This window comes from Oncorhynchus mykiss, chromosome 17, assembly GCF_013265735.2.
Source record: "Oncorhynchus mykiss isolate Arlee chromosome 17, USDA_OmykA_1.1, whole genome shotgun sequence".
Classification (NCBI taxonomy): Eukaryota; Metazoa; Chordata; class Actinopteri; order Salmoniformes; family Salmonidae; genus Oncorhynchus; species Oncorhynchus mykiss.
Window position 1 is genome coordinate 16,306,725 of NC_048581.1, and position 25,000 is coordinate 16,331,724.

Sequence of the window (25,000 nt, forward strand, 5' to 3'; positions counted from 1 at the left end):
TCTCCTCCAGCTCTCTTTCTATCACTCCATCCTACAGTCTACAGTCAATCACGGACTACAAAAGGAAAACCAGCCCCGTTGCGGACCACGATGCCTTGCTCCCAGACAGACTAAACAACTTCTTTACTCGCTTTGAGGACAATACAGTGTCACTGACACGGCCCGGTAACAAAACCTGTGGGCTCTTCTTCACCACGGCCAACGTGAGGAAAACATTTAAACGTGTTAACCCTTGCAAGGCTGCAGCCCCAGACAGCATCCCCAGCTGAGTCCTCAGAGCATGCGCAGACCAGCTGGCTGGTGTGTTTACAGACATATTCAATCAATCCTTATCCCAGTCTGCTGTTCCCACATGCTTCAAGAGGGCCACCATTGTTCCTGTTCCCAAGAAAGCGAAGGTAACTGAGCTAAATGACTACCGCCCCGTAGCACTCACTTCCGTCATCATGAAGTGCTTTGAGAGACTAGTCAAGGACCATATCACCTCCACCCTAGCTGACACCCTAGACCCACTCCAATTTGCTTACCGCCCAAATAGGTCCACAGACGACGCAATCGCCATCACACTGCACACTGCCCTAACCCATCTGGACAAGAGGAATACCTATGTAAGAATGCTGTTCATCGACTACAGCTCAGCATTTAACACCATAGTAACCTCCAAACTCGTCATTAAGCTTGAGACCCTGGGTCTCGACCCCGCCCTGTGCAACTGGATCCTGGACTTTCTGATGGGCCGCCCCCAGATGGTGAGGGTAGGAAACAACATCTCCACCCCTCAACACTGGGGCCCCACAAGGGTGCATTCTCAGCCCTCTCCTGTACTCCCTGTTCACCCACGACTGCGTGGCCATGCACGCCTCCAACTCAATCATCAAGTTTGCAGACAACACTACAGTGGTAGGCTTGATTACCAACAACGACAAGACGGCCTACAGGGAGGAGGTGAGGGCCCTCGGAGTGTGGTGTCAGGAAAATAACCTCACACTCAATGACAACAAAACTAAGGAGATGATCGTGGACTTCAGGAAACAGCAGCGGGAGCAGCCCCCTATCCACATCGACGGGACAGTAGTGGAGAGGGTGGCAAGTTTTAAGTTCCTCGGTATACACATCACGGACAAACTGAAATGGTCCACCCACACAGACAGCGGGGTGAAGAAGGCGCGGCTTGTCACCAAAAACACCCACAAACTTTTACAGATGCACAATCGAGAGCATCCTGTCGGGCTGTACCACCGCCTGGAACGGCAACTGCTCTGCCCATAACCGGAAGGCTCTCCAGAGGGTAGTGAGGTCTGCACAACGCATCACCGGGGGCAAACTACCTGCCCTCCAGGACACCTACACCACCCGATGTCACAGGAAGGACAAAAAGATCATCAAGGACAACAACCACCTGAGCCACTGCCTGTTCACACCACTACCATCCAGAAGGCGAGGTCAGTACATGTGCATCAAAGCTGGGACTGAGAGACTGAAAAACAGCTTATATCTCAAAGACTATTAAACAGCCATCACTAACATTGAGTGGCTGCTGCCAACATACTGACTCAACTCCAGCCACCTTAATAATGGAAAAATGTATGTAATAAATATACCACTAGCCACTTTAATTTATATAATGTTTAAATACCCTACATTATTAATCTCATATGTATATACTGTATTCTATACCATCTACTGCATCTTGCCTATGCCGTTCAGCCATCACTCATTCATATATTTTTATGTACATATTCTTATTCATTGTGTGTATAAGGTAGTTGTTGTGAAATTGTTAGATTACTTGTTAGATATTACTGCATGGTCGGAACTAGACGCACAAGCATTTCGCTACACTCGCATTAACATCTGCTAACCATGTGTATGTGACCATTAACATCTGCTAACCATGTGTATGTGACCATTAACATCTGCTAACCATGTGTATGTGACCATTAACATCTGCTAACCATGTGTATGTGACCATTAACATCTGCTAACCATGTGTATGTGACCATTAACATCTGCTAACCATGTGTATGTGACCATTAACATCTGCTAACCATGTGTATGTGACCAATAACATCTGCTAACCATGTGTATGTGACCATTAACATCTGCTAACCATGTGTATGTGACCAATAACATCTGCTAACCATGTGTATGTGACCATTAACATCTGCTAACCATGTGTATGTGACCATTAACATCTGCTAACCATGTGTATGTGACCATTAACATCTGCTAACCATGTGTATGTGACCATTAACATCTGCTAACCATGTGTATGTGACCATTAACATCTGCTAACCATGTGTATGTGACCATTAACATCTGCTAACCATGTGTATGTGACCATTAACATCTGCTAACCATGTGTATGTGACCATTAACATCTGCTAACCATGTGTATGTGACCATTAACATCTGCTAACCATGTGTATGTGACCATTAACATCTGCTAACCATGTGTATGTGACCATTAACATCTGCTAACCATGTGTATGTGACCATTAACATCTGCTAACCATGTGTATGTGACCATTAACATCTGCTAACCATGTGTATGTGACCATTAACATCTGCTAACCATGTGTATGTGACCATTAACATCTGCTAACCATGTGTATGTGACCAATAACATCTGCTAACCATGTGTATGTGACCATTAACATCTGCTAACCATGTGTATGTGACCAATAACATCTGCTAACCATGTGTATGTGACCATTAACATCTGCTAACCATGTGTATGTGACCATTAACATCTGCTAACCATGTGTATGTGACCATTAACATCTGCTAACCATGTGTATGTGACCATTAACATCTGCTAACCATGTGTATGTGACCATTAACATCTGCTAACCATGTGTATGTGACCATTAACATCTGCTAACCATGTGTATGTGACCATTAACATCTGCTAACCATGTGTATGTGACCATTAACATCTGCTAACCATGTGTATGTGACCATTAACATCTGCTAACCATGTGTATGTGACCATTAACATCTGCTAACCATGTGTATGTGACCATTAACATCTGCTAACCATGTGTATGTGACCATTAACATCTGCTAACCATGTGTATGTGACCATTAACATCTGCTAACCATGTGTATGTGACCATTAACATCTGCTAACCATGTGTATGTGACCATTAACATCTGCTAACCATGTGTATGTGACCATTAACATCTGCTAACCATGTGTATGTGACCATTAACATCTGCTAACCATGTGTATGTGACCATTAACATCTGCTAACCATGTGTATGTGACCATTAACATCTGCTAACCATGTGTATGTGACCATTAACATCTGCTAACCATGTGTATGTGACCATTAACATCTGCTAACCATGTGTATGTGACCATTAACATCTGCTAACCATGTGTATGTGACCATTAACATCTGCTAACCATGTGTATGTGACCATTAACATCTGCTAACCATGTGTATGTGACCATTAACATCTGCTAACCATGTGTATGTGACCAATAACATCTGCTAACCATGTGTATGTGACCATTAACATCTGCTAACCATGTGTATGTGACCATTAACATCTGCTAACCATGTGTATGTGACCATTAACATCTGCTAACCATGTGTATGTGACCATTAACATCTGCTAACCATGTGTATGTGACCATTAACATCTGCTAACCATGTGTATGTGACCATTAACATCTGCTAACCATGTGTATGTGACCATTAACATCTGCTAACCATGTGTATGTGACCATTAACATCTGCTAACCATGTGTATGTGACCATTAACATCTGCTAACCATGTGTATGTGACCATTAACATCTGCTAACCATGTGTATGTGACCATTAACATCTGCTAACCATGTGTATGTGACCATTAACATCTGCTAACCATGTGTAATGTGACCATTAACATCTGCTAACCATGTGTATGTGACCATTAACATCTGCTAACCATGTGTATGTGACCATTAACATCTGCTAACCATGTGTATGTGACCAATAAAATTTGATTTGATTCGATATCCCTACTCTTTCTCCATCTTTCCCCTCTCACTCTTTCTAAATCACACATTCAATCTTTTCCACTCCCCTTTTCTGTCTCACCCCTTCCCCCTCTCTCTCTACCTCACTCACCCCTTCCCCCTTTCTCTCTACCTCCCTCACCCCTTCCCCCTCTCTGTCAGCCCTTCCCAACTCTCTCTCTACCTCTCTCACCCCTTCCCCCCTCTCTCTCCATCTCTCTCACCCCTTCCCCCCACTCTCTCATCTCTCTCACCCCTTCCTCCCTCTTTCTCACCCCTTCCCCCTTTCTCTCACCCCTTCCCCCTCTCTCTCACCCCTTCCCCCCTCTCTCTCCATCTCTCTCACCCCTTCCCCCTCTCTCTCCATCTCTCTCACCCCTTCCCCCTCTCTCCCTCCATTATCTATTCATCAATCTCTGTGTAAATCAGTGTGGAACAGTGTACGACACACAGATGAATTACAGAGAGATGATATTATCTGCTATTAACATTAACACAGGAGTTTACTGTAGAGTGTGATTGGGGATCTATATTTAGCAGAGAAGATCAGAAAATGTGAGTGTGTGATACACTGTGAAACACACACACAGTGGGATTTCGAATGAGTGTGTGTGGGTTTTACTTTGATGAGAATGATGATGATGAGGCATACGGGCACAGCACACACACCTGGTTCATCCAAGTCCATACCTGTCACACTTCAAAAATACCCCCCCCCCCCCCCCCCACACACACACACACACGCACATACCATCCCTCAACCAACCAACCCGCCCCCCCCACACACACACCAACCAACCCCTCCCCCACACCCACCCACCCACCAACCAACCCCTCGCCCACACCCACCCACCCACCAAACAACCAACCCCTCCCCCACACCCACCCACCCACCCACCAACCAACCCCTCGCCCACACCCACCCACCCACCCACCAACCAACCCCTCGCCCACACCCACCCACCCACCAAACAACCAACCCCTCGCCCACCACCACCCACCCACCAAACAACCAACCCCTCACCCACACCCACCCACCCACCCACCAAACAACCAACCCCTCGCCCACACCCACCCACCCACCCACCAAACAACCAACCCCTCGCCCACACCCACCCACCCACCAAACAACCAACCCCTCCCCCACACCCACCCACCCACCAAACAACCAACCCCTCGCGCACACCCACCCACCCACCAAACAACCAACCCCTCCCCCACATCCACCCACCAACCAACCCCTCCCCCACAACCACCCACCCACCAACCAACCCCTCGCCCACACCCACCCACAAAACAATCAACCCCTCGCCCACATCCACCCACCAACCAACCCCTCCCCCACACTCACAATCCCTCAACTCAACCTCTCCCTTCTTCAGGTCTCATCTCCCTCCATCTCCTATGGAGTTACTATCCAGGCCTGGTATTTCTGGTCAGACGGAGTCGAGGACGACAGAGACCTGAACTTGTGAAGTGTTTTTAGGGGGTTGACAAAAGTGCTGTCAGAGTATCACATATAGACCTGCCTTATGGGCCCTGGTCTAAAGTAGTGCACCTAATCCAACTATAGACACATATAGACCTGCCTTATGGGCCCTGGTCTAAAGTAGTGCACCTAATCCAACTATAGACACATATAGACCTGCCTTATGGGCCCTGGTCTAAAGTAGTGCACCTAATCCAACTATAGACACATATAGACCTGCCTTATGGGCCCTGGTCTAAAGTAGTGCACCTAATCCAACTATAGACACATATAGACCTGCCTTATGGGCCCTGGTCTAAAGTAGTGCACCTAATCCAACTATAGACACATGTAGACCTGCCTTATGGGCCCTGGTTTAAAGTAGTGCACCTAATCCAACTATAGACACATATAGACCTGCCTTATGGGCCCTGGTCTAAAGTAGTGCACCTAGTCTAGATATAGACACATGGAGAACAGGAGGGACTGATTAAAACCTGATCTAACAATATAGCTATGGCCCTAGGGTCACCTCACCAATGGGAGGAGTCACACGTTCCAATTACACTCTTAACGACCCATAACTTAATGAATGCATTCAGCTCGTTTAACACAGCTAGCCAATAGGGAGGGAGTTTTTCTGTTTTGTCTTAATTGGATGACCCACTTCATGGTTGGCTTGGGTGAAGTGAAGGATCATGGGAGGATATAAATGGTGCCCTTGAGGAGGAGGGCACCTGAGCGGCTGGTTGGGGTGTGTGTGTGTGTGTGTGTGTGTGTGTGTGTGTGTGTGTGTGTGTGTGTGTGTGTGTGTGTGTGTGTGTGTGTCCTGTCCCCACTTAAATAGTTAATAACCAAACTGTGCCATTGACACAGCTACCAAATCTAGAGGCATTCTGCAAAAATGAAACTTCATTCAAGACATCAAGACATGACTACACCTGAACACAACTCTCTCCCTCTGTCATATTTTGCACTGTCAAAGACAAAAGACAAACCTCACCACTTTCTCACCTTCTTACTCTGACTACAACTGGCTTAGCTAACGCTTGCTACTAGCGCATCCCTATGGCTCATTGCCTGTAGCGCTAACGCTAAACTGGACAACACAAGTCAAATGTGTGATTAGTGCCATCCAGGTCGGGTCATTGACCATCGTTTAGATTACATCTAATGGACACTTCAGTTCACATGACCAAACGCAGATAAAATGTCTGAAGCACTCAACCACACACACGCACAGTGCTGAGAGGGATGGATAAACTATAATGACTATGGTGTGGGCAGAGAGGACTGTGAGTTTACGGTTCTCTGTACTGTGTGTGACAGGAAGGGGAGGGGGGAATGAGTGTGTGTGACAGAGAGAGGAGGGGAGAATGAGGTGTGTGTGACAGAGAGGGGAGAATGAATGAGTGTGTGTGTGTGTGTGTGTGTGTGTGACAGAGAGGGGAGGGGGGCATGAGTGTGTGTGTGTGTGTGTGTGTGTGTGTGTATGTGACAGAGAGGGGAGGGGGGCATGAGTGTGTGTGTGTGTGTGTGTGTGTGTGTGTGTGTGTGTGTGTGTGTGTGTGTGTGTGTGTGTGTGTGTGTGTGTGTGTGTGTGTGTGTGTGTGTGTGTGTGTGTGTGTGTGACAGAGGGGAGTGGAGAGAATATGTGTGTGAGAGATACAGTACGTTTGACCATGTCCCAAGCTAAAGTACTGGTCTCCTTTAACTGTGGTTAGTGAAGCTTTAAAATTGAGTGATACCACACACACACACACACCTTATTTAAACAACAAGCTCTCACAGTCTTACTGTAGACATCCAAACCCTTGTCCATAAATGTCAAATTTCAAAAGTTAAGTTTAGGCAATCATTCCCAATGGTTAAAGGATAGGGTTAAGGGTTAAGGGGTTAAAACTAAAATAAATAAACAAGGTCCTATCACTGGGATTAAACACGTGACCCTCGGAGCCGCCCGTCCGCCATCCCCGCCCACAACGCCATAGCAAAACCCAAGACAACTTGATGGTAAAAGCGCTCACCGTTGCCCCTAGTGGACAGTTTTGAAGTCATCTTTTTTTTAACGTCCTGCTAAACCTGGATGGACGTCTAATTTGGCAGTGGCTCTTGTGTGACCTGGCTGTATATAACCTACAGTCCAGAAGAGAGTCATCCTCCCACAGTCATAACGGTCTTTACTGACATTATGGAATCTGTGTGTGTGTGTGTGTGTGTGTGTGGGGGAGGGGGGGGGGGGGGGGGGGGGGTTAACTCTTCTAACAGAGATTGTGCAATGTGTAAAGACTAAAAGCCATTTTCTCTGCAAGGATTTCAAACGACCACTGACGGCCCCTTTAGAACAGGTCCTCGAGAGTAGACACACACACAGACACACACACACACACACACACACTCTAAACAAGGTCACCCAAACACACCCACTAACCTATCCCCACCCTCACACACACCCCTTATCTCCCTCCCCAGTCCAGTTAAGACGACAGTAGAATTTAAATGGTGTTTTTCTTTCGTGTTTCCTCTCCATCTCTCTGGCATGACCAGAATGAGAACAGGGGGAACTAGAAGAAAGAAAGACAAATCTCTCCCAAGGAACGATGACAGGAGCGAGGGATGAAGGTAGCCTTGGAAAGAGACATGAAAGGATGGAGGGGGGGGGGGGGGTTTAATGCTAAAATATGATAAAGTGAGGGAGAAAATGAAAGAGAGAGCGTGACAGAGGATGGATGGAAAGAGTGGAGAGAGAGAGGAGAAAGACAGTAGAGGATTAAAGGAGCAAAACAGAATGAGAAACCACTCTCAGAGATCAACGGAGTCACAGACTCAGGGGGGGTGGAGAAACAACCTCTGTTTAACCCCGTTAATGACTCCATTAGGTCCTTTCCAGTCACAAATAGATCTATAGAGAGACTAGTCAATTCTTCAGCTAGAAACCAAACAGATCTACACTACCGGTCAAACGGTTTAGAACACCTACTCATTCAAGGGTTTTTCTTTATTTTTACTATGTTCTACCTTGTAGAATAATAGTGAAGACATCAAAACTATGAAATAACACATTGAATCATGTTGTAACCAAAAAATGTTTTTAAACAAATCTATCTATATAAATATATTTTATTTTTGAGATTCTTGAAATAGCCACCCTTTGCCTTGATGACAGCTTTGCACACTCTTGGCATTCTCTCAACCAGCTTTATGAGGTAGTCACCTGGAATCCATTTCAATTAACAGGTGTACCTTCTTAAAAGTTCATTTGTGGAATTGCTTTGATTCTTAATGCGTTTAAGCCAATCACTGGTGTTGTGACATGGTTGCCCAAATAAATGAGTAACAGACACATCTCAACATCAACTGTTCAGAGGAGACTGTGTGAATAAGGCCTTCATTGTCGAATTGCTGCAAAGAAACCACTACTAAAGGACACCAACAAGAAGAAGAGACTTGCTTGGACCAAGAAACACGAGCAATAGACATTAGACCGGTGGAAATGTGTCCTTTGGTCTGGAGTCCAAATTGGAGATTTTTGGTTCCAACCGCAGTGTCTTTGTGAGATGAGGTGTGGGTGAATGGATGATGTCCCCATGTGTATTTCCCACCGTGAAGCATGGATGAGGTGGTGTTATGGTGTGGGGGTGCTTTGCTGGTGACACTGTCTGTGATTTATTTAGAATGCAAGGCACACTTAACCAGCATGGCTACCACAGCATTCTGCAGCGATACGCCAACCCATCTGATTTGGGTTTAGAGGGACTATCATTTGTTTTTCAACAGGACAATGACCCAACACACCTCCAGGCTGTGTAAGGGCTATTTTACCAAGAAGGAGAGTGATGGAGTTCTGCATCAGATAACCTGGCCTCCATAATCCCCGGACCTCCAACAAATTGAGATGGTTTGGGATGAGTCAGAAAAGCCAACAAGTGCTCAGCATAAGTGGGAACTCCTTCAAGACTGCTGGAAAAGCATTCCAGGTGAAGCTGGTTGAGAGAATGCCAGAAATGTGCAAAGCTGTCATCAAGGCAAAGGGTGGCTATTGAAGAACCTCAAATATAAAATATATTTTGATTTGTTTAACACTTTTTTGGTTACTACATGAATCCATGTGTTATTTCATAGTTTTAAAGTCTCTAAAGTCTTCTACACTGTAGAAAATAGTAAAAATAAAGAAAAACACTTAAATGAGTAGGTGTTCTAAAACTTTTGACCAGTAGTGTATGTTGATGTATATCTACAATGTTTTGTGTAATTCCCACCTGCTTGTGTGTTGTGTGTGTGGAGGGGCTGTCCTTCATATGACCCTGTACTGTGGTTACTTCAAACAACATGCTAACTGTCATTGATCACAATGTTACATGGTTGCTTGTTTATGTGGTGGTTATGGTAACATGTTGCGTTATCCTGACAGGGTTTGGGTTGTGTGGGTAAGCGTGAAGACCGTAACCAAAGCAACAGTTTTACAGTACTGTAGGCCTACCTCAGCTCGATAGATAGATAGAGAGATAGAGAGATAGAGAGATAGATCAAAACAGAGGGTTAAGAGAAAAAAAGAGAAGTACTGTATCCCTACCTCAGCTCTGGGGGAGGAGAAGACATCTGTCTGGTTGGTTTTGACTGTCTTCCTGGAAAGAGAGGGGGAGGGAGAGAGAGAGAGAGAGAGAGAGAGAGAGAGAGAGAGAGGGGAGAGAGAGAGGGGAGAGAGAGAGGGGAGGGAGAGAGAGAGAGGGAGGGAGAGAGAGAGAGGGAGAGAGAGGGGGGGAGGGAGGGAGAGCGAGAAATAAAAAGGGAGTTTTAACATTTCATCGTACTGTCAGAGATGACCGTTTAGAAAATGTGAAAAACCCTGCGGTGAGTGAGATCAGTCCAAAGAGGAAATAAAGAGAGTCCTAGTTTACATCACTTCCTGTTAAGAGAGTCCCTAATTAGCACATAACATGTCCTTAGTTACCACATCGGGGAACTCTGACAACATCCCAAACAGCACCCTATTCCCTAAATAGTGTACTATGGGCCCTGGTCAAAAGTAGTGCACTATATAGGGAATATGGTGCCATTTGGGACTTACCCCGTGACAAGAGAGAGCAACACATCAGAGAAGTGAACATTAGAGGAAACGACAGTGGCCTACAACTCTCTGTTACAGGGCTAAGTGAAGGCGGTTCAGAGGTCAAGCAGTCTCAGTAATGGGTGGTGCCCAGAAAGTGGAAGAAGTAAGAGTTCTATTCATGTGAGACTGTGGTGCAGTGAACTCAGAATGAGTCAACAGTATAAAAGAAGTATGGAGGGAGCAAGTTGTTTTGGGGGAGTCGTAGCTGACTGCTAAAGAGTCCCAGAGTTACAGGAAGTAGCAGCAGTAGTGACACGTTGAAACAGTATTACTGTGGTGTTATATTTATTCAATAAGGCCCAAAGGGGTGTGGTATACGGCCGATATACCACGGCTAAGAGCTGTTCTTATGCATGACGCAACACGGAGTGCCTGGATACAGCCCTTAGCCGTGGTATATTACCCATACACTACAAACCCCTGAGGTGCCTTACTGCTGTTATAAACTGGTTACCAGCGTAATTAGAGCGGTAAAACTAAATGATAGCTTACACCCTACGTGTAGGGGGTCGGAGGCGACGTAGGGCTCGTGGTTGGTGCTGACTGTCTGACTCAGTCTGGTAGAAAAACATCCTGATGTCGTCATCCAATAGAACCCAGGTAGGCAGGCCCAGCAATCTCTGATACAGAGGAGAGGAGAGGAGATAGATAGATAGATATATATATATATTATATATATATATATATAGAGAGAGAGAGAGAGAGAGAGAGAGAGAGAGAGACATAGAGACATAGAGAGAGAGAGTGTGAGAGAGAGAGAAAGAGAGAGAGAGACAGCAAATACACACTGAGTGGACAAAAAATTAGGAACACCTTCCTAATATTGAGTTGCACCCCCTTTTGCCCTCAGAACAGCCTCGTCAGGACATGGACTCTACAAGGTGTTGAAAGCGTTCCACAGGGATGCTGGCCCATGTTGACTCCAATGCTTCCCACAGTTCAGTTGTGTCAAGTTGGCTGGATGTCCTTTGGGTGGTGGACCATTCTTGATACACACGGGAAACTGTTGAGCGTGAAAAACCAAGCAGCATTGCAGTTCTTGACACAAACCAGTGTGCCTGGCTCATAATACTGTACCCCGTTCAAAGGCACTTAAATCTTCTGTCTTGCCCATAATCGCTCTGAATGAGAAACACACACAATCCATGTCTCAACTGTCTCAAGGCTTCAACATTCCTCTTTAACCCGTCTCCTCCCCTTCATCTTTAACCCGTCTCCTCCCCTTCATCTTTAACCCGTCTCCTCCCCTTCATCTTTAACCCGTCTCCTCCCCTTCATCTTTAACCCGTCTGCTCCCCCTTCATCTTTAACCCGTCTCCTCCCCTTCATCTTTAACCCGTCTCCTCCCCTTCATCTTTAACCCGTCTCCTCCCCTTCATCTTTAACCCGACTCCTCCCCTTCATCTTTAACCCGTCTCCTCCCCTTCATCTTTAACCCGTCTCCTCCCCTTCATCTTTAACCCGTCTCCTCCCCTTCATCTTTAACCCGTCTCCTCCCCTTCATCTTTAACCCGTCTCCTCCCCTTCATCTTTAACCCGTCTGCTCCCCCTTCATCTTTAACCCGTCTCCTCCCCTTCATCTTTAACCCGTCTCCTCCCCTTCATCTTTAACCCGTCTCCTCCCCTTTATCTTTAACCCGTCTCCTCCCCTTCATCTTTAACCCGTCTCCTCCCCTTCCTCTTTAACCCGTCTGCTCCCCTTCCTCTTTAACCCGTCTGCTCCCCTTCATCTTTAACCCGTCTGCTCCCCTTCATCTTTAACCCGTCTCCTCCCCTTCATCTTTAACCCGTCTCCTCCCCTTCATCTTTAACCCGTCTGCTCCCCCTTCATCTTTAACCCGTCTCCTCCCCTTCATCTTTAACCTGTCTCCTCCCCTTCATCTTTAACCCGTCTCCTCCCCTTCATCTTTAACCCGTCTCCTCCCCTTCATCTTTAACCCGTCTCCTCCCCTTCATCTTTAACCCGTCTGCTCCCCTTCATCTTTAACCCGTCTGCTCCCCTTCATCTTTAACCCGTCTGCTCCCCTTCATCTTTAACCCGTCTGCTCCCCTTCATCTTTAACCCGTCTCCTCCCCTTCATCTTTAACCCGTCTCCTCCCCTTCATCTTTAACCCGTCTCCTCCCCTTCATCTTTAACCCGTCTCCTCCCCTTCATCTTTAACCCGTCTCCTCCCCTTCATCTTTAACCCGTCTCCTCCCCTTCATCTTTAACCCGTCTCCTCCCCTTCATCTTTAACCTGTCTCCTCCCCTTCATCTTTAACCCGTCTCCTCCCCTTCATCTTTAACCCGTCTCCTCCCCTTCATCTTTAACCCGTCTCCTCCCCTTCATCTTTAACCCGTCTCCTCCCCTTCATCTTTAACCCGTCTCCTCCCCTTCATCTTTAACCTGTCTCCTCCCCTTCATCTTTAACCCGTCTCCTCCCCTTCATCTTTAACCCGTCTCCTCCCCTTCATCTTTAACCCGTCTCCTCCCCTTCATCTTTAACCCGTCTCCTCCCCTTCATCTTTAACCCGACTCCTCCCCTTCATCTTTAACCTGTCTCCTCCCCTTCATCTTTAACCCGACTCCTCCCCTTCATCTTTAACCCGACTCCTCCCCTTCACCTTTAACCTGTCTCCTCCCCTTCATCTACACTGACTGAAGTGGATTTAACAAGTGACATCAATAAGGGACCATAGTTTACACTCTGTGTATATTCTCCGTGTGGCTTACCTTCATATAAGTGTTGAGTTCTGGAATTCTATTCTCTGCAATCTCCTTCTTATTGCCAATGAACACTTTACCTAGAGACACACAAAGACACACACCATAGAAAGTCTTCCAACGTTTCCCCCTCCAACAAGACCAACCAATAACTAAAACTCTTCCTTTCTGGAAATCGATCAATTTGAAATAACTCATTTCAAGGTTGACAGTATTGCCTTTGGGTGGTTGCATAAATATCAACAACATAATGACATTTTAATTGCATTTCTCATCAGAGTTGATGATATGTTAATGAAACATCCCACAGGCCACACATGTAGGATCTTCATTTGATCACTCTTTTGTCACTGAGACTTGTCATGCACAGCAGGGAATGAAAACGTGTAGTGTATTGGAGGTTTAAAAAGGCCTCTGAAGTTTGTAATTTTTCCTTTACTATGGCACACTTGATTTTCCCTAAATGAAAAATGTATCAAACCCTACAAAAATGTCCATGAATCATAATCCACATTATAACTCACATTTGTTGTTGCTGCAGGATTATTTTCCTGCTGTAGTAAACTGGCTCAAATTAAGAGTCCACACCTGTAGCGTGTGTTCCATATGACACCCTATTTCCCATATAGCCACTATGGGTCCTGGTCTAAAGAAGTGCACTACATAGGGACATAGGGTGCCATTGAATAGGGTGCCCTTGAGACGGTACGATACAAATAAACAAAGACTGTAGTTGAATGACTGTCCAACCAACCGTATCTGAGATACGCTGAACACACACACACACACACACACACACAGTACAACTAGGCCCAACTGAATGTCACCTAGAACTTCTAGCTGAATATAATTATTAACATTTAGAACACCCCCCTGAAGTTCCTCTGTGTTCCAGTTGTAACGTTCTACATTAGATTCAGCTACTTCCCACTGCTGATAAAACTAATTTAGAGGGAGAGAGAGAGGAGAGAGGAGGACATAGAGAGAGAGGAGAGAGGAGGACAGAGAGAGAGAGTGGGGGGAGATGGAGGGAGGGAGAGAGAGAGGGGGGGTGTGGAGGGCAGAGAGAGAGAGTGGGGGGAGATGGAGGGAGGGAGGGAGAGAGAGAGAGAGAGAGAGAGAGAGAGAGAGGAGGAGGACAGAGAGAGAGTGGGGGGGAGTCGGAGGGAGGGAGAGAGAGGGGGGGAAAGCTACAACTAATTTAGCCCCATCTAATGCCTGTGATCATCTCTCTCTCCCACCATCTCTCCCTCTGGATCCATCTCTCTCCATCTCTCTCCCTCTGGATCCATCTCTCTCCCTCTGGATCCATCTCTCTCCCTCTGGATCCATCTCTCTCCCTCTGACTCCATCTCTCTCCCTCTGACTCCATCTCTCTCCCTCTGGCTCCATCTCTCACCCTCTGACTCCATCTCTCTCCCTCTGACTCCATGTCTCTCCATCTCTCCCTCTGGCTCCATCTCTCTCCCTCTGGCTCCATCTCTCTCCCTCTGGCTCCATCTCTCTCCCTCTCTCTCTCTCTCTCTGACTCCATCTCTCTCTCTGACTCCATCTCTCTCCCTCTGACTCCATCTCTCTTCACCTCTTTCCCTCTGACTCCATCTCTCTCTGTTTCTCTCCTCCCTCCATCTCTCCCCATCTCTTTCCCTCTGACTCCATCTCTCTGTCTCTCTCCATCTCTCTCCATCTTTCTCCCTCTGGCTCCATCTCTCTCCATCTCCCTCTGTCTCTCTCTGTCTCTCTCCATCTCTCTCTGTCTCTCCCCATCTCTCCATCACTCTCCATCACTCATTATCTGGGTCCATCTCTCTTTTCATTTGAATGGAAATAGAGAGAACTGATGATTAGTTCCATGATCATCATTAAGCCAATGTCTACATTTAAAAGCCGGCCGTTCGGGAGCTTAAACGGCACGTGCCCAAGTGTGTGTGTGTGTGTGTGTGTGTGTGTGTGTGTGTGTGTGTGTGTGTGTGTGTGTGTGTGTGAGAGAGAGAGATAGTTCACTGACAGTCCTCTACTGTAACTCTCTCTCTGGACTTTAGAGTCTTCATCTCCATTATGTTACTGTGAGAGAACAGAACAGGACATAACATTGGGAGAGAGGGGGGGGGGAAGGGTGGAGCGGAGAGAGAGAGAGGGGGGGTGGGGGGAGAAGGAAGGGTGGAGCGGAGAGAGAGAGGGAGAAAAGTTAGTTAGTGATGGATGGAGGGAGGGAAACAGATGGATGGGAGGGATGGGAGAGAGAGAGAGAGAGAGGGGGGGGGGAAGAGGGAAGGGTGGAGCGGAGAGAGAGAGGGAGAAAAGTTAGTTAGTGATGGATGGAGGGAGGGAAACATAGATGGATGGGAGGGATGGGAGAGAGATCGAGAGAAGGAAAGAAGGAAGGGAGAGAGAGAGAGAGAGAGAGAGCACAATAAAATCCTTGTTTTCTAGTGTACACCTGCAGAGAGACACTAATTATTCTGTTAAACAGGTATTCAGTCTTGGCAGAAATCCAACTGTTTGGGACACAGCCAGAAAGATAGAGAGAAAAGAGATGAGACAGACAGAGAAGGAGAGACAGACATATAGAGACGGACAGACAGACATAGAGACGGACAGACAGACATATAGAGAAGGAGAGACAGACAGACATATAGAGAAGGAGAGACAGACATATAGAGAAGGAGAGACAGACACATAGAGAAGGAGAGACAGACACAGAGAAGGAGAGACAGACATATAGAGAAGGAGAGACAGACACATAGAGAAGGAGAGACAGACACATAGAGAAGGAGAGACAGACACATAGAGAAGGAGAGACAGACACATAGAGAAGGAGAGACAGACACATAGAGGAGAGACATACACATAGAGAAGGAGAGACAGACACATAGAGAAGGAGAGACAGACATATAGAGAAGGAGAGACAGACACATAGAGAAGGAGAGACAGACACATAGAGAAGGAGAGACAGACGCATAGAGGAGAGACAGACACATAGAGAAGGAGAGACAGACACATAGATAAGGAGAGACAGACATATAGAGAAGGAGAGACAGACACAGAGAAGGAGAGATAGACATATAGAGAAGGAGAGACAGACACATAGAGAAGGAGAGACAGACACATAGAGAAGGAGAGACAGACATATAGAGTCAGAGACAGACAGACATATAGAGAAGGAGAGACAGACACAGAGAAGGAGAGACAGACATATAGAGTCAGAGACAGACAGACATATAGAGAAGGAGAGACAGACACATAGATAAGGAGAGACAGACACATAGAGAAGGAGAGACAGACACATAGAGAAGGAGAGACAGACATATAGAGTCAGAGACAGACAGACATATAGAGAAGGAGAGACAGACACATAGAGAAGGAGAGACAGACACATAGAGAAGGAGAGACAGACATATAGAGTCAGAGACAGACATATAGAGAAGGAGAGACAGACAGTTAGAGAAGGAGAGACAGACATATAGAGGAGAGAGACTGTCAGCCTCTGTCCAATTGATGGTCATCATCCCCATTCAAAGTCATAAATCTTTATTGGCAACGATGCTCAGAGCTATCGGAGCCTAATCAGTAACAGCCTTGTAACAATGCATTTATAGGAACGAGATGTCTTTCTCTCTCACTCTCTGTCTGTCTTTCTCTCTCACTCTCTGTCTGTCTTTCTCTCTCACTCTCTGTCTGTCTTTCTCTCTCACTCTCTGTCTGTCTTTCTCTCTCACTCTCTGTCTCTTTCTCTCTCACTCTCTGTCTGTCTTTCTCTCTCACTCTGTCTGTCTGTCTTTCTCTCTCACTCTCTGTCTGTCTTTCTCTCTCACTCTCTGTCTGTCTGTCTTTCTCTCTCACTCTCTGTCTGTCTTTCTTTCTCACTCTCTGTCTGTCTTTCTCTCTCACTCTGTCTGTGTCTGTCTGTCTTTCTCTCTCAGGCTAATCCCTGGTTCGATCACTCACTCACTCTCACACTCACTTTCTGTCTTTGAATTGGTGTGTGTGTGTGTGTGTGTGTGTGTGTGTGTGTGTGTGTGTGTGTGTGTGTAAATGCTGAATAAAGTAAAAGTGTTTGGACTGACGTCTTCATAATATCCAGTAACACAGAGAGGGAATAGGAGTCCTGATCTAGCTGACATGGTGTTAACACAGAGAGGGAATAGGAGTCCTGATCTATCTGATATGGTGTTAACACAGAGAGGGAATAGGAGTCCTGGTCTATCTGATATGGTGTTAACACAGAGAGGGAATAGGAGTCCTGATCTATCTGATATGGTGTTAACACAGAGAGGGAATAGGAGTCCTGATCTATCTGATATGGTGTTAACACAGAGAGGGAATAGGAGTCCTGGTCTATCTGATATGGTGTTAACACAGAGGGGGAATAGGAGTCCTGATCTATCTGATATGGTGTTAACACAGAGAGGGAATAGGAGTCCTGGTCTATCTGATATGGTGTTAACACAGAGAGGGAATAGGAGTCCTGGTCTATCTGATATGGTGTTAACACAGAGAGGGAATAGGAGTCCTGGTCTATCTGATATGGTGTTAACACAGAGAGGGAATAGGAGTCCTGGTCTATCTGATATGGTGTTAACACAGAGAGGGAATAGGAGTCCTGGTCTATCTGATATGGTGTTAACACAGAGGGGGAATAGGAGTCCTGGTCTATCTGACATGGTGTTAACACAGAGAGGGAATAGGAGTCCTGGTCTATCTGATAGGTGTTAACACAGAGAGGGAATAGGAGTCCTGATCTATCTGATATGGTGTTAACACAGAGGGGGAATAGGAGTCCTGATCTATCTGATATGGTGTTAACACAGAGAGGGAATAGGAGTCCTGATCTATCTGATATGGTGTTAACACAGAGAGGGAATAGGAGTCCTGGTCTATCTGATATGGTGTTAACACAGAGGGGGAATAGGAGTCCTGGTCTATCTGATATGGTGTTAACACAGAGGGGGAATAGGAGTCCTGGTCTATCTGATATGGTGTTAACACAGAGAGGGAATAGGAGTCCTGGTCTATCTGATAGGTGTTAACACAGAGAGGGAATAGGAGTCCTGGTCTATCTGATATGGTGTTAACACAGAGAGGGAATAGGAGTCCTGATCTATCTGATATGGTGTTAACACAGAGGGGGAATAGGAGTCCTGGTCTATCTGATATGGTGTTAACACAGAGAGGGAATAGGAGTCCTGATCTATCTGATATGGTGTTAACACAGAGAGGGAATAGGAGTCCTGGTCTATCTGATATGGTGTTAACACAGAGAGGGAATAGGAGTCCTGATCTATCTGATATGGTGTTAACACAGAGGGGGAATAGGAGTCCTGGTCTATCTGATATGGTGTTAACACAGAGAGGGAATAGGAGTCCTGATCTATCTGATATGGTGTTAACACAGAGAGGGAATAGGAGTCCTGGTCTATCTGATATGGTGTTAACACAGAGAGGGAATAGGAGTCCTGGTTTATCTGATATGGTGTTAACACAGAGAGGGAATAGGAGTCCTGGTCTATCTGATATGGTGTTAACACAGAGAGGGAATATGAGTCCTGATCTATCTGATATGGTGTTAACACAGAGAGGGAATAGGAGTCCTGGTTTATCTGATATGGTGTTAACACAGAGAGGGAATAGGAGTCCTGGTTTATCTGATATGGTGTTAACACAGAGAGGGAATAGGAGTCCTGATCTATCTGATATGGTGTTAACACAGAGAGGGAATAGGAGTCCTGGTCTATCTGATATGGTGTTAACACAGAGAGGGAATAGGAGTCCTGGTTTATCTGATATGGTGTTAACACAGAGAGGGAATAGGAGTCCTGGTCTATCTGATATGGTGTTAACACAGAGAGGGAATAGGAGTCCTGGTCTATCTGATATGGTGTTAACACAGAGGGGGAATAGGAGTCCTGATCTATCTGATATGGTGTTAACACAGAGGGGGAATAGGAGTCCTGGTTTATCTGATATGGTGTTAACACAGAGAGGGAATATGAGTCCTGATCTATCTGATATGGTGTTAACACAGAGAGGGAATAGGAGTCCTGGTCTATCTGATATGGTGTTAACACAGAGAGGGAATAGGAGTCCTGGTCTATCTGATATGGTGTTAACACAGAGGGGGAATAGGAGTCCTGATCTATCTGATATGGTGTTAACACAGAGAGGGAATAGGAGTCCTGGTCTATCTGATATGGTGTTAACACAGAGAGGGAATAGGAGTCCTGGTCTATCTGATATGGTGTTAACACAGAGGGGGAATAGGAGTCCTGATCTATCTGATATGGTGTTAACACAGAGGGGGAATAGGAGTCCTGATCTATCTGATATGGTGTTAACACAGAGAGGGAATAGGAGTCCTGGTCTATCTGATATGGTGTTAACACAGAGAGGGAATAGGAGTCCTGGTCTATCTGATATGGTGTTAACACAGAGAGGGAATAGGAGTCCTGGTCTATCTGATATGGTGTTAACACAGAGAGGGAATAGGAGTCCTGGTCTATCTGATATGGTGTTAACACAGAGAGGGAATAGGAGTCCTGGTCTATCTGATATGGTGTTAACACAGAGAGGGAATAGGAGTCCTGGTCTATCTGATATGGTGTTAACACAGAGAGGGAATAGGAGTCCTGATCTATCTGATATGGTGTTAACACAGAGAGGGAATAGGAGTCCTGATCTATCTGATATGGTGTTAACACAGAGGGGGAATAGGAGTCCTGGTCTATCTGATATGGTGTTAACACAGAGAGGGAATAGGAGTCCTGATCTATCTGATATGGTGTTAACACAGAGGGGGAATAGGAGTCCTGGTCTATCTGATATGGTGTTAACACAGAGAGGGAATAGGAGTCCTGATCTATCTGATATGGTGTTAACACAGAGAGGGAATAGGAGTCCTGGTTTATCTGATATGGTGTTAACACAGAGAGGGAATAGGAGTCCTGATCTATCTGATATGGTGTTAACACAGAGGGGGAATAGGAGTCCTGATCTATCTGATATGGTGTTAACACAGAGAGGGAATAGGAGTCCTGATCTATCTGATATGGTGTTAACACAGAGAGGGAATAGGAGTCCTGATCTATCTGATATGGTGTTAACACAGAGAGGGAATAGGAGTCCTGGTCTATCTGATATGGTGTTAACACAGAGAGGGAATAGGAGTCCTGATCTATCTGATATGGTGTTAACACAGAGAGGGAATAGGAGTCCTGATCTATCTGATATGGTGTTAACACAGAGAGGGAATAGGAGTCCTGGTCTATCTGATATGGTGTTAACACAGAGAGGGAATAGGAGTCCTGGTCTATCTGATATGGTGTTAACACAGAGAGGGAATAGGAGTCCTGATCTATCTGATATGGTGTTAACACAGAGAGGGAATAGGAGTCCTGATCTATCTGATATGGTGTTAACACAGAGAGGGAATAGGAGTCCTGATCTATCTGATATGGTGTTAACACAGAGAGGGAATAGGAGTCCTGGTCTATCTGATATGGTGTTAACACAGAGAGGGAATAGGAGTCCTGGTCTATCTGATATGGTGTTAACACAGAGAGGGAATAGGAGTCCTGGTCTATCTGATATGGTGTTAACACAGAGAGGGAATAGGAGTCCTGATCTATCTGATATGGTGTTAACACAGAGAGGGAATAGGAGTCCTGATCTATCTGTTCACGGTGTGTTTTACACAATGCCAGGTATTCTTACCCCCAGGAGAGAAGTGAACTATGACAGGGTGAATTATATTTTTACATAACGCAGACCGAACATTCATGTACAAGGACACACCCAACAGCATACACATAATATGTATATGTGCAAGAGCACATATAACGTACACACACACACACACACACACACACACACACACACACACACACACACACACACACACACACACACACACACACACACACACAGAGCAGCCCACCCCGCCACCCCCCTCTCACCAGGCAGGGTGGGCAGCCTGCAGGTGTTAGGTCCAGATGTGCCCTGGTCTCCAGGTGAATGCTTCAGCTCCAGGTCACTGTGCAGGTTGAAGAACTGGCTGTACCTCCGGTAGATCAGGTACTTACTACCACCTCTGGTCCTTACCTCTATCACAAAACGCTGCCGGGAGACAGGGGGGGAGAGAGGGAGGGGGGGAGAGGAGGAGGAGGGGAGGAGGAGGGGAGGAGAGCAGGGAGAGAGGGAGGGGCAGGAGAGCAGGGAGAGAGGGAGGGAGGGGGAGGAGGAGGAGGAGGCGAGGAGAGCAGGGAGAGAGGGGGGGGAGGAGGAGGGGAGGAGGAGGAGGCGAGGAGAGCAGGGAGAGAGGGGGGAGGGGAGGAGGAGGGGAGGAGAGCAGGGAGGGAGGGAGGGGGGGAGGGAGAATTCTTACATGAGCTGTTGAGATGCTTTTCACACCATTTTTAGCGTTTAAAGCGTTCTCACCATTCTAACTCGTGGGTTGTGTGGTCAGTGTTCACCAGCATACAGACACACACTTACATAATAGTCGATGAAGCCCTTTTTCTCCTCGATGTCTGCGATGGTGGCACTGATGGGAATGTCGTGTGGAAGCTGGTCAAAATCACTGAGGAGAGGAGAGGAGAGGAGAGGAGGAGGAAGAGGAGAGGGGAGGGGAGGGGAGGAGAGGGAAGGAGATGCGAGGAGAGGAGAGGAGAGGAGAGGAGAGGAGAGGAGGATAGGTGAACTAAGAAGTAAACAAATGCTTAGGTGACCATTCAGCTTCAAGACGTGCTGTATGACCTCACTAATATATACAGCCATGGATTGGGAAAGAACCCTGGGGGTTATAGAACATCAGCAACATATCAGACAGGTTAGAGCAGTCCAACCGCAGGCTGATGTTCAGGGCTTCATGGCACCGAGAACTCTCTCTCTCTCACACACAGCACCGTACACACACGCATTTATGTCGGGGAATGTTGCAAAACGAGTCACTCTGGTGACTATTATGGAATTTAGTTTAGTTTCAAATTCACAATCGTGACAGATGACTGTTCTAGAAAGATTGGAAACGCGCCGCATACACTATAGAAGAATAGACTCCTACCACAGATAAAAGGGGAAATATCTTCGCCGTTACTATTCCATTGCCTAGTTACTGGCTAAATGCCCAATCTGGCCCTCATACATCATGGCCACCTAATCTTCCCCTGTTCCCAGTTGGCTCATTCATCCCCCCTCCTCTTCTCACACCTCAGTCGATTTAACTGGTAAAATGAGGGTTACATAAACGCACATTAACAACAGTTCTGGGTGCAGAAGTTCACATTTCCTAACAGTCCTATGCTGCCTTCAACAACCGCTGTCACCACCGGCCTCGTAACTCACCTCTCGTCTCGTAGTTGCTTGGGCAGCGACGACATGTTGATGGAGACCGGGCCGATTGAAGAATGAAACTTTCGGATGGATTTATCAGAACACAGTACAGTCGCCCCTCACTTCAACCCTCCTTCGATGAACAGAAACCTGAACTGAAAATCTGCTACAGACTCGCACAGTGGTTTCATGGAGCGGAACGAACGCGATCAGAAGGCGCAAACAGGCGACAGAGCGGAACGTGTGCAATCAGGAAGCCAAAATCAAGTTCCCCAAAATGATTCGGCTACACGCAGCGCCCGTTTCTGAAGTTTGCTGAGGTGGATGGGGAGGGAAACAGTTGTCTTGTTGTTCTCGAGCCTCTTAACAGAGAATCAAATAAAATAGACTAAATGGTCATGATGCAGATGTAAACTTGCTAGGTTAAAATAGGTTAAAACGCACACACACACATATATCTCCCTCTCTCACTATTGCTCTCTCGACTATTGTGCGGCTTCGTTAAAGCTTGAAAAGTATGTCAATTACAATGCAACTGGCAACATCAGGCATTGTACAATCATGCGACTGGCAGAGTAAAATAGCCACTAATTGATAAATGGACCATGTATGTCTTCTGTTTTCTGCAGATAGAATGCTTGGCCTCGCACCTGTTCTTCAATCCGCCGTTATAATAAGGGAAGGGTGAGGAGGGAAGGGATCCGTTGAAGATCATTTTTACGCAGCACCATCTAATCTGAGGCCTTTGGCTCAGTTGCAACATGTAAAGTTGATTCCTTTTCACCAGATGTCAGTGAAGAGGGCAGTAAAGGGTAGAAGAGAGCAGTACTGGGTAGAAGAGGGCAGTAAAGGGTAGAAGAGAGCAGTACAGGGTAGAAGAGAGCAGTACAGGGTAGAAGAGGGCAGTAAAAGGGTAGAAGAGAGCAGTACAGGGTAGAAGAGGGCAGTACAGGGTAGAAGAGGGCAGTAAAGGGTAGAAGAGAGCAGTACAGGGTAGAAGAGAGCAGTACAGGGTAGAAGAGGGCAGTAAAAGGGTAGAAGAGAGCAGTACAGGGTAGAAGAGAGAGCAGTACAGGGTCGAGGAGAGCAGTACAGGGTAGAAGAGGGTAGAAGAGAGCAGTACAGGGTAGAAGAGGCCAGTACAGGGTAGAAGACAGGGTAGGGCAGTACAGGGTAGAAGAGGGCAGTAAAAGGGTAGAAGAGAGCAGTACAGGGTAGAAGAGGGCAGTACAGGGTAGAAGAGGGCAGTAAAGGGTAGAAGAGAGCAGTACAGGGTAGAAGAGAGCAGTACAGGGTAGAAGAGGGCAGTAAAAGGGTAGAAGAGAGCAGTACAGGGTAGAAGAGAGAGCAGTACAGGGTCGAGGAGAGCAGTACAGGGTAGAAGAGGGTAGAAGAGAGCAGTACAGGGTAGAGGAGAGCAGTACAGGGTTGAAGAGGGTAGAAGAGAGCAGTAAAGGGTAGAAGAGAGCAGTACATGGTAGAAGAGGGTAGAAGAGAGCAGTAAAGGGTAGAGGAGAGCAGTACGGGGTAGAAGAGGGTAGAAGAGAGCAGTACAGGGTAGAAGAGGGCAGTACAGGGTAGAAGAGAGCAGTACAGGGTAGAAGAGAGCAGTAAATGGTAGAAGAGAGCAGTACAGGGTAGAGGAGAGCAGTACAGGGTTGAAGAGGGTAGAAGAGAGCAGTAAAGGGTAGAAGAGAGCAGTACATGGTAGAAGAGGGTAGAAGAGAGCAGTAAAGGGTAGAGGAGAGCAGTACAGGGTAGAAGAGGGTAGAAGAGAGCAGTACAGGGTAGAAGAGGGCAGTAAAAGGGTAGAAGAGAGCAGTACAGGGTAGAAGAGGGCAGTACAGGGTAGAAGAGGGCAGTAAAGGGTAGAAGAGAGCAGTACAGGGTAGAAGAGAGCAGTACAGGGTAGAAGAGGGCAGTAAAAGGGTAGAAGAGAGCAGTACAGGGTAGAAGAGAGAGCAGTACAGGGTAGAAGAGGGTAGAAGAGAGCAGTACAGGGTAGAAGAGGGCAGTACAGGGTAGAAGACAGGGTAGGGCAGTACAGGGTAGAAGAGAGCAGTAAATGGTAGAAGAGAGCAGTACAGGGTAGAGGAGAGCAGTACAGGGTTGAAGAGGGTAGAAGAGAGCAGTAAAGGGTAGAAGAGAGCAGTACATGGTAGAAGAGGGTAGAAGAGAGCAGTAAAGGGTAGAGGAGAGCAGTACGGGGTAGAAGAGGGTAGAAGAGAGCAGTACAGGGTAAAAGAGGGCAGTACAGGGTAGAAGAGAGCAGTACAGGGTAGAAGAGAGCAGTAAATGGTAGAAGAGAGCAGTACAGGGTAGAGGAGAGCAGTACAGGGTTGAAGAGGGTAGAAGAGAGCAGTAAAGGGTAGAAGAGAG

At 46.5% G+C, this 25,000-nt stretch overlaps 2 protein-coding genes across 2 annotated transcripts in view; one reads left to right on the forward strand and one right to left on the reverse strand.

The window, feature by feature from the left end:
- Positions 1-23,306, reverse strand: part of LOC118940334 (neutrophil cytosol factor 4-like) — a 48,634-nt gene extending 25,328 nt beyond the window's left edge. The window contains exons 1-6 of the mRNA XM_036949105.1: positions 22,634-23,306; positions 21,785-21,869; positions 21,247-21,406; positions 13,304-13,374; positions 11,081-11,208; positions 10,052-10,103 (exon numbers count right to left, since the gene is read on the reverse strand). Coding sequence (XP_036805000.1) covers positions 10,052-10,103; positions 11,081-11,208; positions 13,304-13,374; positions 21,247-21,406; positions 21,785-21,869; positions 22,634-22,668 — 531 coding nt within the window. The 5' untranslated portion in view covers positions 22,669-23,306. The remainder of the gene's footprint in view (positions 1-10,051; positions 10,104-11,080; positions 11,209-13,303; positions 13,375-21,246; positions 21,407-21,784; positions 21,870-22,633) is intronic.
- LOC110486805 (parvalbumin alpha) overlaps positions 1-25,000 on the forward strand; it is a 65,258-nt gene that overhangs the window by 12,716 nt on the left and 27,542 nt on the right. The gene's annotated exons all lie outside the window — the stretch shown is intronic.